Source organism: Oculina patagonica, chromosome 4 (assembly GCF_052425735.1).
Source record: "Oculina patagonica isolate OP01 chromosome 4, crgOcupat, whole genome shotgun sequence".
In the NCBI taxonomy this organism is placed as follows: Eukaryota; Metazoa; Cnidaria; class Anthozoa; order Scleractinia; family Oculinidae; genus Oculina; species Oculina patagonica.
The window spans coordinates 10,952,736-10,973,114 of NC_135761.1; the positions used below are offsets into that span (position 1 = coordinate 10,952,736).

A 20,379-nucleotide genomic window follows, 5' to 3' on the forward strand; every position below is an offset into this window, starting at 1 on the left:
CGACAAATTAACCAACATGTAAAATAATGTAAACCATTATTATATAATGTCTTTCAGAAGTTCGAAATATTGCAAACGATACGAATATGTCTCATTTGAATTACAAAATCCAATAACATTACCTGCAAACAACCAGTCTCAAAAAAAGAGTGGATACAGGTTCGTTATTGATAGCAGTAGTGAGACTCACCCTTTTGACTTGTATAATTCATACCTTTCTGTTGATTTTAAAATCACAAAGATGGATAACACTGGTTATGCTGTAGCTGATCGGGTTGCAACCGTCAATTCCGGTTATTCACTTATCAATCAGTTGAAGGTTGAATTAAGCGGAGTTAATGCTCTCGATGCACCAGGGGTTAATCATGCTATCAATGTGAAAAATCTGACTGAATTATCATCAAGTTACACTGAAACAGTCGGACCAAGCATGTTTAATTACCCTGATACAGCCGTCGGAGCCGTTATTCAAAAATACACAACATTAGTACTGGATGGAAATGCTCAGAATATTGCACCAACAGATATGGCAACATATAATGAAGGTTTTGCAAAAAGAAAAGCATTACTCACGCAAGCTGTTGAAAATAACATCATACTACCATTGAACAGATATGGTTTCTTCAACTCTTTTGAGACAGAAATAGCACCGAATGGTAAAGTCACCATTGATGTCAGTCTTGAAACTGATAACAATGTGATATTTCGTGCTGGGGGTGACCCAGGAAGGTTTATTGTCACTAGGCTTGTTTTATGGGTACCGAAAATGATATTCAATGCTGAGGGTGAGCAGATTTTTCTTCAAACATATTTAAAGCCACATACATGGTCATATCTCAAAGAGAGAATTGAGATTTCTCCATCAACAACAGCACGTCAAGGTACATTCAGGATTACTTCTTCAATTCGAAAACCGAGGCATGTTTTTATATGGGCTCTTAATGATGCAAAAATGAATGATCAAACACAGAATCCGTTTCTATTTAATACATATAACATCGCGAATAACCGAACATTTTCAAATGCAAGGCTTGAACTAAGCAACGGTATTTTTTATCCAAACGAAGAACTGAAACCAGATACAGAGATCGTACAAGCATACAGGACATTGATGGAATATCAAAAAGATTTTAATGCTTATTACAGTTCTCCAACAATAACACTGAAATCATTTCAAGAGTTATATGGGCTCATCTATTTTGATCTGAGAAACCAGGAAGAAGAAATCAAAAGTGGATCGACCAAAATCCAGTTCAGTTATAAACTATCTGGGATTCCAAATGCAAATTACAGTCTTTATGCTCTCATTCTCCATGAAGAAGAGCTTGGTGTTGATATCGTCAATGGTAAAGTTCTCCTCAAAGCTTGATTCGTTAATCAAATGTATTTTATGTAACGTTAATATATATGACTGAATACAAACCATACACTATATCACTCAGCGGAAACCAGAAATTGAAGCTTACAAAAGCCATCATGAACAAATCTCCAATAACACTGAGATTGTCATCTGCTGATTTATCTGGAAGTGACAGAATCTTCCTGACTAAAACGCAGATAAATAAGATCAAAAAATCCAAAAGCCTCAATAAGGGTGTTGACATTAACATTTCAAAAACGCTAATATCCAAAATGAGATCGATGACAGGCCTGGGTCTTCAAAACAGACCACCGACTCCAATCAAAAAAATAGGCCAAGGGCTACGAAATAGACCTTTTAATATACATGATTATGCACAGTACAGGCCACCTCCTTTCATCGGAAGTTGGCAAGATCAGAAAGGCTTGGGAATTAAAAAAAAAAGAAAAGTGAAAAGAAAAGTAAAAGAACCAAGAATTCCCATAATCGGTATGAAACTATGAAATTCCTCAATGAACCTTTGAACAGCATTGATTTGATGAGATGGTGTGAATTACTTGGCATAAACATAATTGGAATTTTCAGCAGAGATGAACATATGCCGAAGAAACATAGTCCTTGTATCATCAATCTTGATGATTTGGAAGGTGCTGGTACTCATTGGGTTGCGTGTGTAAATGGTCATAAGAAAGGAACGCTATGGTACTTTGATTCTTTTGGGATGAGTTACCCCCAGGAGTTTAAAATGAGAGCAAAAAGAGATGGTATCACCAATATTCTTTTCAATAATTCTCAATATCAAGACCTCAAGTCTGTTTTATGTGGTTATTATTGTCTTTATTTTTTACACCAAGCACTTGTATTCAAAAAAGGATATTTTGACATCTTGAAACCATTATCAATGACAAACACCAATCACAATGAAAAATTCATCAAGAACTATTTTGAAAATATATAACATAATTACATATGGGATTTTTTGACGGCAATCATACTGCGAATGCAATAACTGGAAGTGTTGGAAAAGAAGGACCAGCTGGGGTTGGGTTCAAACTAACAGAATCAGGTGATTATGACATGGATAAAAAGAAAATATTTGGGTTAAAGACTCAAGATGACGTAGCATTTGATGCTGATCTTGATACATATGCAAAAGACTTGAGTAGTGCTGTTAACAAGAGATATGTCAACCAATTTTTAATGAAAAAAAACAGTGATGAAACCCATTTTGATTGTGTTGGACTTTCACTTCAGAACACTGAAGCTTACTATGATGGGTTGTATAACGACTTATCAATACCGAATGTTGAATATGTAAAATTAGAAGACAATAAAGTCAAAACAGAACTAAACAACAAACTCACTGATAAAGCCGATCTTAGTACCAATAACGAACAAACTTTTAACAGCATAATAAACGTCCCGAAATTCGATTCAGGATATAGTAATATGTCAAATGTGATGAATAAAGAATATATTGACTCCAGAGACGCGCTTAAAGCTGATAAAACATATGCCGACAATACTTTTCTAACGAAGAAAACAGGTGCTATTTTAACTAATACCCTTCAGAGCAAGGCTTCTAAAATATATGCCGACAGTACTTTTTTAACAAGAACTCAAGGAAATGTCTTGGCGAATAGTCTTCATACAAAGCTTGATATTAACGGTAAAAATCATATGAATGCAAATCTTAACATGGCCAATAACAAAATAATTAATATAAAGGAACCATCTAGTTTAAATGATGTTGTTACTCTCAAATACATGCAAGATCACGTAAGTCAAAGCCATGTTCAATCTGTTAATAGTGAAAACAAATTCAAATATATAATGGAAAAACCCAGTGAACAAGTAAGTCAAGAAAACGATATCGAATTAGGAGATGAAGTATACCTTGACAAATCACCGCATCAGATTAACAAAAAGGTGATTGACATGAAATTACTACTTGATGCTTCAAAACGGTATTATAGTTCAAGAGTTGGATTAAACCTCTATCTTCTTTCCAATGATCAATATACCTTATGTTTTGAGTTGATATGGACAAATAATGATATTGATCCTAGTTCTATACATATCGATGGTATATCTTCAATTGAAACAATTCATAACATAAGCACAAAGGTATTCGGAACGCAACTATATGCTCGATTAATATGCCAATTCACCAAATCTCAGCAAATCGGTAACAATTATATCTATATTGATATCGTTATGAAGATGAAACCTGATCAAAATTATGATCAAAAACTACAAACTTACTTCACAGTGTATGGAATATCTTCACATCAATCCAATATCTCACCAAGCATATATGACCAACTATATCGCGTGGAGAATGATCAAATATATATCGAGGGAGCTGTAAATATGTCCAATTATTCCATCACTGGCTTAAAAGAAGCTTTAAATAACAACGATGCAATCAATCTAGGCCAGTTGACAAGCTTGAATAATGCTCTCAAACTAACTCTTGAAAACCAGATCAAAACATTGCAACCCAAAAGCTATTATTATGAATTGTTTGGGAAATATTATTTCGATTTAATGGATCCATCTAAATTCATCATGTCAGATAGCAACGGCGCTGTTGTTTCAGGATTAGATAATCTTGTTTTTAATCCAACAAAATTGTTAGCAGATTTTGATATAACAAAGGGTTTTAAAAATAGTTTCATAATTAATTTAAATGAAAACATCACTGGATCTGACGACTTTACCTTTTATCTGACATTTAAATATGAGGCAGGGCCTAATAAAAGAATTCTTATAAAATTGGGCGATGATAGTAGTTTTCATTACCCTTGGATTAAAATTGAAAATAAAAAAATTAAAATTGAATATGATTTAGATGAATATATAGAGCAGATTAGAACTGCTTATATAGGGAAATATCTGAATCTATGGTATACTAAAATAGGGCCCCTATTTAGAATCGCTGTATGCAATAATGGTATGAGTATTAATCGAGCATTTTCTGGTTTTAATATCAATGCATCCAACATTAAAATCAGTTCAGATTACTTTGTACAAAGAATCGGTTTTAGTAAAACTGCGTATCCGATAAATGGTAAAGAGTATCATAAAATTCAATTTTTAGATAAAACAAAGGGTGTATTCTTCGAATAAATTATCTAACTCCAACGATTTTATCTAATTAAATTATATGAAAACAGTGAAATTGGTTAGCAATATTATTGATTCTATTGAGAGATTAATTCAAAACATAAGGAAGCTGTATTACACAATAAAGAACAAGCGCAATGCTAAAATGACAAAATGATAAAACAAAAAAAATCATATATAACTAATATATATGACTAAACATCTAAAATGCATATTTACATGGAACCATATATCAAGCGAACTGACTGAAGAACAAATTATAGAATTGAAAGCTTATTATCAAACATATCATCGAAAATGTTGGGCTTATAAGCAGGCTGTTAAACGTTTCAAAAAATGGAAATTATTAGGGAATTCATTGTCTATTCTCTTTGCATCCGGCTCCATTTCATCAAGTATTGCTACAGGAGGTGTTAGTTTGGTTGCAATTAGTACAATAGCGCTTTTAATACAAGGCTGGATGCATCATCAAAATCTCGATTTAAAAATTCAAAATAGTACATATGCATATCAGAGCTACCAGCATTTACTCAACTCAATTAAAAACACGATGAGATGCGGTGATTACAATCCGTCTAGCGTCATAATTTCAATGAAAAACATTGACGATTATGTGACGGATACCTGTCCGATAATCGACAAGTACCTACGAAAATATGATAAGAAATTTATTGGATGATCCGATTTATTTCGCCAAAATTTAATGACAAAATCTCATTCCAATACAATCGATAATAGGCTAACGTTTTCTTGCTTTTGCTAATTTTGATAAATTCACAAGGTAGATTCATCATCAAAAAAAGCTGTTTAATTATGAATTTGGTTGATATAAGTCTTTTTCTACCTTTGTTTACAACAGGAATAGCGCCGGATTCGATAATATCAAACACTTTATAAATTCGATTCCTTTGATCACTAGTCAATTGTACCCTATTTTTAATACATAAATCGTTTAAAACATTCTCAACGTGATACTTCCGATGATATACCGATTCTCGCCGTATTCTATGCATATTTTCATAAAAATCAATGTACTCACTGACATAATCATAACTATTAACCAAACCGCAATTTAGACAGACATCCATACCATTTATATTTTCTATATCCTGCTTACTACAGCATTGCTCAGCATCCTTGATACCTTTTATCAATAGTTGATCACAGAAAGGGCATATAGGTTCTTTTAAATTTTTTAATTCATCGTGGATTTCAGAATTACAAACCATTATATATATAACACACATAACTTCACGGCACAGCTGTGTTTGGCAGTAAATTTCAGAATAAACTTTTTGAGTAAACTTTTGAGTAAACTTTTGTGTAAACTTTTGTGTAAACTTTTGTGTAAACTTTTTGAGTAAAATTTGTTGAAATATGATTGGTCAATAGAAATCACACCAGATTAAAATACCTGCTGACGCGTCAGCAGGTATTTTCGGTCAATGGTTTAGTCATTAATCATTTATAACTTATGGCTAAAACCGTAAACTGAATAATTATTTATTTAATGTTGATCTTTACGAGGTCTTCCACGTCGTCTTTTCTGGTCTTCAGGTATACACTTTAAACGTACATGATTTTTGTCTTCATTTGATAGGTCTGAAGATAGCATTTTAATAATACTAATATTAGCTTCAAGGATGTTCTGAATACACCAAACTTTATTAATGAAGGCTATATCATTCGAGCTTTCATCAGCTTCTGGTAGGTGTTTGATATTTAATGTTATATCACTCATTCTATATATATTAATAAAGAAAATAATTATCTATCACTTAAACGCACTATAAAAAACATATAAAGAATTATATATATAGTATATAATAAATGGGAAGGAACAAAATTTATACAACCGAAAAAGACCGATTAGAAGCTATTACTAGATCAAAAACGAAATACATGCTTAATAAGCCTTGGTATTGTGATATTTGTGAATATCACACTTGCCTTGCAGGAAAATGGAGCCATATGAGAACTAAAAAACACATTAAAAATGCTGTCATTAAAGGCATTCAAGAAGATGATCGGTTTAATATTATACCTGATGAATAACATATAAAGAAAAATTATATAATTATATATTGTATAGCACAGTATATATAAATTGCTGTTTTCTGTTACCTTAGGTGACCAAAAATATATTATTTCTGGTTATCTTTAAACGCACCAAAAATCTCAAAAATAATTTTTACTATAAAATGACTTAAAGAAATATTTTTATATAGTAATAAAATGAAAACAAATAATTTTAAAAACCCGCTAAAAACTCAAGATGTGATCTCATCAGTACTCACATCTAAAAACGCTATTAAAAATAATATCTCTAATTATAATATGGAACAAAATACCATTAATCATAATGATAAACAATTTTTTATAAATAGTGTTGATAACACTCTTGGTGCTACTTCGGATGGAGATATACTCAATATTCCAAAAATGAAAGTAGTAAAACCGGCTATTGATAAAGATGGATATCCTTATATATATATCGCAGAAAAAGACTATGATAACCCTTATAATCTCAAGAAAAAGATATTAGTGAAAGACTTTATATTTAGAACATTTTATAACGAAATTCCTGATGATAAAGTCGTTGTAAATGAAAATGGTGACAAAAATAATAACAGTATTGGTAATTTAGTGTTGATTGATAGCATCACAAAGGCTGAACCCAAACTCGTAACCAAACCAAAACCCCAAAACAAACCAATAGTTGAACCAATAAAGAAACCAACAAACAAACCCAAACCCAAAACTAAAACAATAAGCTTTATAAAAAAATTATCCAATGATTACCTTGCTGATGCTAAAAAAATGGGCTTTTCATGGATGGATTTGGTGAAAAAGATTAGCCGACAAACAGTGATTAACAAAGTACATAAATATCGAAACGATAAGACTTTGGATAAGGCTATACGGGACAAAAACGATAGTTTAATACGTGATGCACAACTCAGTCAAATGGAAGATTCAATTAGAGAAGCTCACTTTAAACAGATGATGAACAAAATTAAACAACAACACAAGAAGCTGATTAGCAGTCAAAATCCAATTTCAAGAACTAAACTCACAAATGAATTTAATTTCGATGACAGCATTTATGATACAACATCCAATGACCAGCCTCTATTTAAAATAACTGAAATTGGAAATACCGAAAATAAAAAATTCAATGCTTACACTAATGAGTTCAAAATAAATGTACGTAAAAATGCTATAAGCAATAAAAATGAAATTTTTAGTGTTTTTGAAAAAATAGTTGAAATGGCAATAAAGAAAAGACAGTTAAAAGGTAATGACAGACTCAGATTGGTAATTTTAAATGATGAATTAAATAATCCTATATCAACAAAAATGATAAAAATTTCTGATTTCAAGTTAAATCAACTCTCAGACATAATCAATACTTTAGAATATAAAGAGATAGATTTAGAAAATTGCATAATAATTATTCAATCTGTCAAAATACCCAGTGGTAAAGGAAGATTGTATTTATCAATACAAACAGTGAATAGAAAGCAATGTATTATCACCATAAAAAACACCGACTCAATATGCCTTGCTAGGGCCATTGTAACAGCTTATGCTAATTTACACCCTGAGAATTACACCACAACTCAGTTGAAAGATGGGTTCAATAAAAGCAGAAAACTACAAGAAATTCAAGCCAAAGAACTTCATAATAATGCTAATGTTGAAATTAACGATTATGGAAATTCTTTAGAAGATGTAAATAGCTTTGCATCACATTTAGATATTGAGATTAACATTATCGATTCTGAGCAGTTTAATGAAATCATATATACAGCTAATAATGGTAAAATTAACAAAATTTATTTATACAAAACACGGAATCATTTTGATGTCATAAAATCAATGACAGCTTTTCTAAATGTAGCATATTACTGTCATAGTTGCAAAAAAGCTTATACAAGACGTGATAAACATAAATGCCCCCAAAAATGCCTTTCTTGCTTTAAATATTTCCCAGACGGTAATAAATGCAATGGTAAAGACGTTACCTGTAAACACTGCAATCGTGTTTTTCATGGTAAAAGTTGCTTTAAAAACCATACAAGAAATCGATCGAAAAAAGATGATGATGATTCAGTGTGTAGCAGTGTAGCAAAATGTTTAAAATGCAATCAAATCATCCTAAAACCATATATTAAAATACATAAATGTGGTTACAAAATGTGTAATAATTGTAATAGCTATTGTGAAAGCAAACATAAATGTTTCATGAAAAAGATCAAGTGTAAGGGTGGAAATTGCATCAAAGATAACAAAAATCCTTGCAGATTAAATAAAAACATAAAACGAAAAGATTATTGCTACTCATGTAGAACGTATAATGAAAAATATTTATTTTTCGATTTCGAATGTACACAAAACACTGGAACACATGAAGTTAATTTAGCTATCGGCCATGATTTCAATGGTAATGAATCAATCTTCAATGATATTAATAGTTTTTGTAGTGGTATTCTTAATGAAAAATATAAAGGATACACACTTCTGGCTCACAATTCCAAAGGGTACGAATCCCATTTTATTCTTAAATGGTGTATTGATAATGGTTTTAAACCTTACTGTATTTACAATGGTGCAAAAATTATGATGATGGAAATTCCACAATTAAGAATCAAGATAATCGACAGCTTAAATTTTATTCAGCAACCATTATCATCGTTTCCTAAAACGTTTGGTTTAAACGAGCTGAAAAAAGGATATTTCCCACATTATTTCAACAAAATTTGTAATCAAAACTATATAGGAAAAATACCTTCTAAAAAGCATTATGGGTATAATCAAATGAAAACCCATGATAGACAAAAATTTTTACAATGGTATAATGATCGTGTTAATGAAAATTATGTTTTCGATTTCAAAAAAGAATTAATTGAATACTGTAGGTCAGATGTTGATATATTAAGAAGATGTATGTTAAAATTCAGGCAAGATTTCATTAAAGAGGAAAATATTGACCCACTAAAATACATTACAATAGCCGGTGTTTGTATGGCTATTTATAGAGGGAATTATATGCCAAAAAATACCGTAGCTGTGGTTGATAATGTTGTTCAAACAGAAAACCATAGTGCAGTCAGTATTGCATGGCTTGATTACATAAGTAAGAAAAATAAAATTAAAATTCAACATGCCTTGGAAGGTGGTGAAAAAGTTATCAAATGCAACAATAACAAATTAAAAGTAGATGGTTTTTGTGCATCTACAAATACTATTTATGAATTTCAAGGTTGCTTCTGGCATGGATGCCCAGATTGCTACAAGGCCGATGTTATCAATAATAAGAATCAAAGTGATATGGGTACTTTGTATAATAAAACACAAGATAAAAACAAAAAAATAACAACTGCTGGTTACAATCTTATTGAAATGTGGGAATGTAAATTAAAAAAGGATAAAAGTTTTCAGAAATATTATAAAAATGATTGGTATAGAGAAGTGGTTGGGCAACTAAACCCTAGAGATGCTTTCTACGGGGGGCGTACAAATGCTACCAAATTATTGTACAAATTCAAAGAAGGCGAATGTGGTAAATACGTTGACTTTTGCTCCTTATATCCTACGGTTCAGTTCTACAAAAAATATCCCATTGGTCATCCTAAAAAAATAATATCACCAGAAAAATACGATACAAAATGGTATGGATTCATAAAATGTAAAATTTTAGCTCCAAGAGAATTATACCATGCTGTTCTACCTCAGAGAATCAAATGTGAAAAGGCTGAAAAGCTAATGTTCCCTCTGTGTATATCATGTGCTAAATCAAAACAACAAGAAAGATGCCAACATAGTGAAAATGAACGAGCATTTATTGGTACATGGACAACAGATGAGGTCAATAAGGCCATTGAAAAAGGCTATAAAATTATAAAAATATATGAGGTTTGGCATTTTGAGAACTCATCTGATGATCTATTCAAAGGTTATATAAAAAAATTCATGAAGCTAAAACTTGAATCAACAAAATATAATTTTAAAAATAACAATGACGAGATGATTTTTAGAAATAAAGTTAAAAAGAATTTAGACATTGAATTAGGTGAATTACATGAAAATTCAGGTTTACGAGCAATTGCAAAAATGTGTTTAAACTCACTTTGGGGAAAATTTGGCCAACGAAATAACATGAATCAATGTAAATACGTGACTGATATAAATGAATTTTATCAAGTAGTTCTCGATGATACAATAGATAATTTAAACATAAACTTCATAAATGAAGAAATGGTACAGATGAGTTATACTTATAAAGATCAGTTTGTTGACAATAGCTATAATACAAATATCTATGTAGCATGTTTTACGACTAGCAGTGCACGGCTAATGTTGTATGAAAAACTAGACTATTTAGATAAACAGGTATTATATTTTGATACAGATAGTATTGTGTATATCGAATCCAAAAATGGTAAGACAATAGAAACAGGTGATATGTTAGGTGATTTAACAGATGAGTTAGACGGCGAATCTATAAATAATACATTCGTTTCAGGAGGACCAAAGAATTATAGTTTCATATATGGTAATAATAAGCAGAAATGCGTTATCAAAGGTTTCAGCCTTAACCACGAAAATTCCCAAATACTAAATCACACAAATATGATTAAAATTGTAAAAAACGAGATCAAAGAACTCACATTAGTAAATGAAAATAAAATAACCAGACAGAATAAACAAATTGTAAACAAATATGAAGAAAAGGTATACAGCTTTGGATATGACAAGCGCGCAATAAAATACATATCGGAAAGATGTATTGAAACATATCCTTATGGATATTAAAGACAAACTCATATGTTTATCCTTGGTTATGATCCTAGGTTTTGATCCAAGTTTTGTTTAAACGCACTAAAATAAAAATTTTGAAAAAGTATAAGAATTTTTTTGATAACCAAATCTAAAACCAACTTTGAAACCAATTTGAAAAAATAATACATTTAAGAAACAATTTTGACTAAAAAATGAAAGTTATGATTGGTTGACATACTAAACATAGGGCAGATGTTCAAGGTGTTTAAATATTAATAATGAGACAACTCAGCGGGGTATATACCTGATTTTCCATATTTTAAAAATAGTATAAGAGCATTTTTTAAATAAGGTGATTTTTGAAATAAATTTCAAAAACATCATAAAACAAGGCCCGAAAAGCTTCTTACGAAGCTTTTTTACCCACCAAGGCCTTGTGATTTTTTAACATTCGTCCCATCCCCCTCCTCGATCTTACGATCTGCGGTGCCGGACTCATTAAAATCTGCTTCGCTTGGTTTTTCCAGATTCATATTTCAGTTATGATTTCAAGGCTTGTTTAAACGCACTGTATCCAAAATTTTGAAAAAGGTATAAGAGATTTTTTTATTTTGATCCTAAGGTTGAGTTAGGGTTGGTTTTTCAGGCTTGGTTTTACAGGCTTGGTTTTCTAGGGTTTGAATTTCAGTTTTTGATTCTAATATTTGATTCCAATATTTGAATCCATTTTTGTCCCATATTTTGTATCCAGCACTGGAAGTAGTGATGTACTACATCTCTAAGGCAAATTTGCCTCAGAGTGTAGTACATTACTACTCAACAGGTAAACCAATTCCTTCCACGACGAACCAGGGCGCTGGCACTGGTTTCAAAACAGAAATGGAGCGGCTTTTCCCGAACGTTTACGGCAAGAAGAGACCATCAAATACAAACTTCTCCACTGTCAAAAGGCGACGTGGCAGCTCGGCGAAGAGGAAGGAGAAAACCGTGACACGAAAGTTTGTATGCCTGGCAGATAAAAGTCAGGCCGAAGTCCCTACCGTACAAGAAAAGAGAGAACTATTTCTTTGTGGTTTGGGAGAGAAGAAAATTGCCCTTCCCGTAGACGGCACATTTGCTCGCCTATATTCTGTTCTCGTGGATTCCATGTCATGTCATGTCAACCTATTTACTGTGCCGTGACTACTGGAGCTGCTGCCGAGCTGCTGTGATTTGATTAAAAATATAACACAAACAGCGGTGATAAACATTATGAAAAATCGCATTTTTATAAACTTGACGTTTCGTATGCTAAGCTACATACATTTTCAAAAGTATGACCGTTAAAATTTTTGGCAACTATTTATATATTGTATGAAAGGGGTCTGGAACCGAGACTGTGACAATTGATCTACAGCAGTAACTTAATATTTACATTTTGGTTAATAAAGTAACAACCTCTCACTGCCGACATTGGCATTTAAAGAAGGTTGTAGTTCATTAATGTATAAGGTCTCTTTAATCTTGCAGTGGAGGTCAGTTTTGCCTGACGCGAGGATTTCAAAATGATCCCATTTGATGTTATGGCCTGTGGTTTTTATGTGATTAGCAATAGCTGATTGATGGTCGCATTTAGTGAGGGCCTTAAAGTGTTCAGTTTTTCTGTCATGCAATCGTCGTTTTGTTTTCCCAATGTTTTTTCCCCTGTTGCGACAGTTCCTAAAAAAGATGTCATAATCCTATTACCCTACTTAGGTCTTCCGAGCATCCAAATCACTAAACGCCTTAAATCCTGTGTATCCAACTTCTACTCTTTCGTCAACCTCAAGATCATTTTTCAGAACACACGCCGCATCAAATCCTTCTTTCCGTACAAAGACCGCCTCAACCGTTCTCAACGATCTAAGGTCATCTACAAAGCTAGCTGCTGGGACTGTGACGATGTTTACATTGGGAAAACAAAACGACGATTGCATGACAGAAAAACTGAACACTTTAAGGCCCTCACTAAATGCGACCATCAATCAGCTATTGCTGATCACATAAAAACCACAGGCCATAACATCAAATGGGATCATTTTGAAATCCTCGCGTCAGGCAAAACTGACCTCCACTGCAAGATTAAAGAGACCTTATACATTAATGAACTACAACCTTCTTTAAATGCCAATGTCGGCAGTGAGAGGTTGTTACTTTATTAACCAAAATGTAAATATTAAGTTACTGCTGTAGATCAATTGTCACAGTCTCGGTTCCAGACCCCTTTCATACAATATATAAATAGTTGCCAAAAATTTTAACGGTCATACTTTTGAAAATGTATGTAGCTTAGCATACGAAACGTCAAGTTTATAAAAATGCGATTTTTCATAATGTTTATCACCGCTGTTTGTGTTATATTTTTAATCAAGTTACGATGGCCTAAAACCAAGAGTCTATATGATGCTGTGATTTTCATTGGTCGAGACGAAAAAAGGAGGGAAAAGTGCTAATAATAAAAATCAATGCCTAATAATGCAACAAGGTGACTAATAATAAAACATTGTGCCTAATAATAATAAACTGGTGCCTAATAATAAAACATTGCGCTTAATAATAATAAACTGGTGCCTAATAATAAAACATTGTGCCTAATAATAATAAACTGGTGCCTAATAATAAAACATTGTGCCTAATAATAATAAACTGGTGCCTAATAATAAAACATTGCGCTTAATAATAATAAACTGGTGCCTAATAATAAAACATTGTGCCTAATAATAATAAACTGGTGCCTAATAATAAAACATTGTGCCTAATAATACTAAACTGGTGCCTAATAATAAAACATTGTGCCTAATAATAATAAAACAATAATTTTGGCGGAAATGGCACCCCATAATAGACCCTTTAAACTAAATTATTTTCATCACATTTGCATTTATTTCAATCTCGAATGGCTTTTTGTGCACAAGAACTGGGAAGACTTTTTGGTGACATTACATGAAGTACCAGAGGACACCGCTGACCGTATCAAAATAGGCGCACGTGCCACGAACGCATCGAAGACTACACGATGTTTGACAGTCATTTGGCGATGTTTTTGACTTCATCTATGGATTTAAACATTTCAAGTTGAACAATTTTGCCTTGTAAACTTCAATACAGTACAAAGAGCAAGGATAGAAAGCAAATTTATTGTGTGGCTGTTTTGTGTGGCTAAGTCGAAACTGAATAACCGGCACGCATACATGCATGACGCTTTACAATGATCCCAGAAATTGCATTTTTCTTATTCATTTTAATTTTTATTTGCCTTGACTACAAAACGAACCTCCAATACATTACAAACCTACAGTATGATAAGATAAATACATTAAATCATTATGAACTTCGTCATTTAGCAACAGAAAGGCCCAGGATTGATTTCCACATCTAGTGCGATACTGAAGATTGTGTGACATTTCCGTATTGAAATGGTCTGAAATGTAATGAAGTCAACACCGCTTACTAGAATCACTTACATGTATTTATGCATTCGGGCGTGTTTAAAACACGAAATGGCGAAATGGCGAAATGGCGAAACGGCGAAATGGCGAAATGGCGAAATGACGAAATGGCAAAATGGCAAAATGATAAGATAAATACACGTAAATAATATAGTTTGGTTTCCCTTTGAACTTCAAGGCAGTTCTGCTTACATGTCTAGACTGAAGTATTTCAAGGGAACATTTCAATGTTCTGGCCCAGGAATATAATGAATACTTGTCACTTATCACAACGCCAAATTGAATGTATTGCTGAAAGGTCGCAGCAAACCAGGATATTTTTTTCATTTAGTACTTGCCAAGTTGCCTATCAGTATCTGCACTGCACTACAGAGCATAGACATCGAACGTTACTCCGTTTCTGTACAAAGAACATTTGCCACTGATATCGTGTATAAACTTTATCGCGAAGTAGGTTCGGTTTTGTTAATCCATTTCTTGTGAATGTTGGAGCTCAAAGCATTACTTCATAGCCGAGACTCGGTGGCAAATACGAGATAAACAAATCATTTTCTTCCGATGTCTAAACGAAACGCCGACATCTCGATCAAGAATGTCCTAGGCACATCAGACAGCGCCCTGTTAACAGGGAGAGACTGGAATCCAAATTACCCATAGGTTCGTGACGGGTCTACGTGACGGAGAATTTGTGATTGCAGTTTCTTTTATTTTTCGGGACTTATCTACAAGGATAAATTCGGCAACATATGAAAATTCCAGTAGAACGGTAATATCGTATAACTTTGGCTTTTATCTTCAGTACCATTTCGTCATTTCGCCATTTCGTCATTTCGCCATTTCGTGTTTTAAACACGCCCTATGCATTCTTATCAAACAAAACATTTTAGATCAGCTAAATCCGCAATACGATAGTTCTTTCTGAACTCTGGCTTCTCGTACAAATAGGAATACGGATACCGTCACTGTGTTATTTTTAATGGCTTGAGATAAATACCCGAATAAATATTATCAAAAGTAGTAAAAGGAAGATGGCGAGTCGCGAAGGGAAAAAAGGAAAATTAACTTAAAGTTAAATATTATCGACAACAATGCACGTCAAAGCAAACAATGATTTCAGATAGCTCACCTTTGCAATCTAATCAAGATACTGCTGCCACCGGTCTCCCTTTTGGAAAGGTTTCAAAAGTTATGACACTAACCGGCCTTCACTCGTCAAATTCAACATCAGTCAACTTAGTCTTCCATCACGTATGCCGACTTCGAATACACGTACAACGCGACGGTAAAAAAGTTCTTTAAGCGAGCTCACAATTATCCAGTACATAATTCTCCCCCTGACCCCAAAACTCCGTTTAACTCATGGTACGTTAGAAATCAAACGCGTTTTGCCGATGGATGCTCTTAAAGTTGATTCTTATACTCTTATACTCTTATACTCATTGACAATCAAAGATGGCGTACCGAAACTGAGTAAACAACAAAGTGCCTAGTTCCCAGTGCTACTCGGTTGGAGTAATCTCTCACACGCCCTCACACGGCCTACCACCGGGCGATAACATATAGGCGTCACCGCCTAAAAATGAAGTTGCCGGCCCAAAATATCAACGCTCGATTGCAAACCATATCAGAGGTTTTTTTTACAGTTTTGGACAGGTAAATAACCTTCAAAACTAATATATTTAGCTGAGATGAAAGATCTTTAGATGAAACAAGAAGTTATTGTGTACTTTGCTCACCCTGTGCGATTTTTTTACGAGTTATGCAGTTTTTGATGAATTAAGCGATCCGATGCGATTTGAGGTCGATTGTGCGAATTCTAGTCGCCAATATTGGCGACCAACTTTCAGGATTTGGTCGCCAAAGTGAAAAATTTAGTCGCATTGGCGCCTGTATTAGGCGCAATTTGACGCCCTGATAGACATCTAATTTCAATTTTTGTAGTGACTGTACTTTGTTTGAACTTATGATTGACGAACAGCATAAATCATTAAAATTAAACTGTTGTATTCTTAAACCTTAAACCTTAAAAGTACGACACTACGCTGGGCAAGTTTTCAAAAAACATTTTTTGTAATTTTTTCGGAAAACGGATACACGAATTGTAAAAAATTTTGTAAGATTTGGACCTACTTCGTGAATCCTTGAAGCTCAGGTATCCCAACCTCAAAATAGGAAGGTCTGTTATACATGTATGTTACGCAATAGTAAAAGCATAAGGTTTTGTATGGGGAGAAACAGTTGTATTCTTAAACCTTAAAAGTACGATTGAGTATATCTTTTCCAAATTGACTACATTTTTCCTTGGTTTGCACAACCAATAAAACTTAGCGCTACAAAATTTGGAAAGCTTTGTAGTAAAAGTTCACGCATCGCTCGTGGTTTAAATTGACATCTTATGATGTCGTTTCTTCACCGCAGTCGGCATTCTTCCCATTAAGTAATAAAAATATGTCTTTCAATTTTGTATTTTATCTATCTTATTATTATTTCTTAATACAGGACAAGTTTAAGGAGGAGCCTGTAGTGCTCGTGACGTCAGAACATTTGAGGACCGGAAAGGAGTATGATGCCGCGCTGATCTGGACAGAGGATGTAACCAAGGACTCATTTAAAGTCTGTCTCCGAGAATTACAAAACTTTGATGGAAAGCATGAAGATATTAGTGTGGTACGTACTTTTAAAAATAACACGACCAATAGCTCAGTAAAGTTAGACGTGAAGAGAAAGCCTCAGAAAGGTTAACCATTTAACCCCCTGCGACAAGTTACAGAATTGCAAACATTAGATAACCGAATTTAATTCTGCCCTGTCTCTTTCGCAAGTTGTTGTTCAACTCTTTCTTGTAAATGGTTGTAGCACTTGTTGCAATGCATGAACTGATTGTTCTAAAGCCGAATATCGCTAATCCAGGACTTAAAAACAAATACAGGTTTCAATTCATCTCATATGAAAGTGTTTCTCTGGTTTAAGTTTGAGATCAAGCAACGTTAACTTTTAAACTGAAGAAAAGAAAAAATATAAACAGAAAATCTCGCTGAAACTTCGCGCTAATCTGGGATTAGCTTAATCATGTGTTACTGTAACGGAATGGGTAGAAAAACTTGCATCTAAAAACAATAACACCAGTCATCGCGTTTAGATCAACTTCAGTTGCCAGCGCCATAATTATGCTCATCATCATGATCAATGGAAATATAGAAACTTTTACAATTGTCTTCTCTTCATTCAAAACTAAATTTATTGCATTTTATTGCAGAACTGGTTGGCGTTTTCTAAACTACACAAGCCGCTCTTTACTGAACATGGCTCTGTCAAGTTTCCAAACACCAACCCACCAACAGATGAAAATAACAACGCTTACTGTGAGGTAAGTTTACAGGAAAATGCATAAAAAATCAACAAGCTGACTGAAAGGTAGAGAAAAAAGAAACTTTATTAGTGTACTTGTTTACTTTTGGTTAGCTCGGACTAAGTATTATTACTGGGAAACAAATTATCTCAGAAAAAATTCCCGGTCTATAACATGCCAAAATGCATTGAACGTATTATGGCGCGCATTTGAAGGAACTAACTCAGCCTCTATACAGTAAATAAAATGTGCTTAGATAATAGTCACTAATAGTGTATTGAGGTTTATTTATTTGGTTATATTACAGTTTGTGCACTTTACACGAAGTTATAACACAACACCATCAGTTCTTGTATCAGCCAATCACAGCACAACAGCAAGTGGAAACTTGGCACCAGTCCATAACGGTATCACGGCATGGATTGAGGTAAAACTTTGTTTCATTGTACACGTACACTGACAATTATGGATAAAGCTGTCGATAATAAATCTTAAAGAAAGACATTCAAAACCAAAAAGTAACATTTTAAAATATTTTTTAATCTCGTCGATAAATTATACTATTAGTATCCCAGCTCCCCGTGCGGACATCAACAGTAGCAGTTTAGTAGTAACAGTAGTAGCAGCAGCAGGTTGTGGCAGTGTTAGTGGTTTTGGTGTTGGTGTGGTAGTTGTAGCAGTCACTTAGTGTTAACTTTATGCATTTGCAGAACATGAACGCCTCTGGATTCAGAGCCTGTGTCAAGGAATTGTACGAGACAAGATATGATCCTGTGACAGTTAGCTATGTGGTCCTAACAGGTCAGTGAATACTACTTCTCTTTACTTTGTACCGGTTTACTTGACCGGTTAACTTACTCATGGCTACAACACTAAAGCTACAACAAAGAACAACGTAGTTCTTCCTAAATACAAAAGAATTTCAGGTGGCAGGACCTTTCACGCCAGCGCAACCCGCCTCTGGAACAATGTCGACGTTTCCATTCGTAATGCTGCATCGCAAAAACAGTTTACAGGAAACCTACACCAAACGCTACTAAAACAAAATGCTGGACTTGAACATTTTAAAATCAGCAGCACTTTTTAGCTCTTATTGTATTAAATTAAGTTTAAATTTTTATCACTTAAGTATATAATATGTAGTTAGGTTTATATAGAACATTTTAAAATCAGCAGCATTTTTTTAGTTCTCATTGTATTAAATTAAGTTTAAATTTTTATCACTTAAGTATATAATATGTAGTTAGGTTTATATAATATGTAGTTAAGTATGTAATATGTAATTAATTAGGGAGGGCCATATTGTAAACTACTGGGCCACTAGTAAACTATGTTACCCTCGTTAAATAAAGTCTTATTCTTCTTCTTCTTCTTCTTCTTCTTATTATTATTATTATTATTATTATTATTATTATTATTATTATTATTATTATATAGCACCCGTCCATCTATTAACACAAGCAGCTAACAAACCATTGTTATTTTTTGCAGATATCTGTGATCCTGGATGGGACTATTTTAATGGCTTCTGCTACTTTACAAGTCAAACATGTGTCAACTGGACCACAGCATTGCAAAAATGTCGACAGGAAGACTCCGTCCTTGTTGATGTCAGCAGCAATGAAGAGAATGTGTACTTGCAGCATCGACACAATGGTGCAAAGTCCTGGCTGGGGTTGAATGATCGATTTGTGGAAGGCAACTTCACTTGGGCGGATCGAGGAGAAGGAAACTTTACGGCTTGGGCTCAAAATCAGCCAAATAATTTCAGAGGAGAAGATTGTGTTCACGCACTTGGTGTGCAACACAGCTACGAGTGGAATGACGTGCGATGCAGCGATTGCCATCAGTACACTTGTAAGAAAGGTAAGATGTCAATCAGTGTTCATTAGGCCGAAGCAGAAATCATGCATAATGTTTAAACCTTATCAATGCAACAATCGTGGTAGAACAATTTAAAGAATCAATCCATGCAACGGCTATAGAAGAACACCGATGGTTTAAACCATTTATAATTGCCCAATAATTGCATACGTTATAATAAAACACAATTTACATGGTAGAAGATTGGAGTGTCCAGGAACAATTTGGAAAATTTAACATATTGTTATTTATCCTCTTGATTTCAAGAATGATCATTCTTTAATTTCTCTTTACAAACAGACTGGTGATGAGAATGAAGTAAATCATCTACTAGTTGATAGACTGTCAGTTGATATTGTCTTGATCTAACAGCAAATTCTCTCTACTAGTTTTAAATGAAATGTATGACAATCAGTAAGGAGAAT

At 33.4% G+C, this 20,379-nt stretch overlaps 1 protein-coding gene across 1 annotated transcript in view; it reads left to right on the top strand.

Annotated features, from left to right (window-relative positions):
• LOC144651426 (uncharacterized) overlaps window positions 1–20,379 on the top strand; it is an 81,383-nt gene that overhangs the window by 59,819 nt on the left and 1,185 nt on the right. Inside the window, exons 12-14 of the mRNA XM_078511359.1 lie at window positions 18,399–18,518; window positions 18,802–18,892; window positions 19,583–19,957. Of these exons, the coding sequence (XP_078367485.1) occupies window positions 18,399–18,518; window positions 18,802–18,892; window positions 19,583–19,957 (586 nt within the window). The remainder of the gene's footprint in view (window positions 1–18,398; window positions 18,519–18,801; window positions 18,893–19,582; window positions 19,958–20,379) is intronic.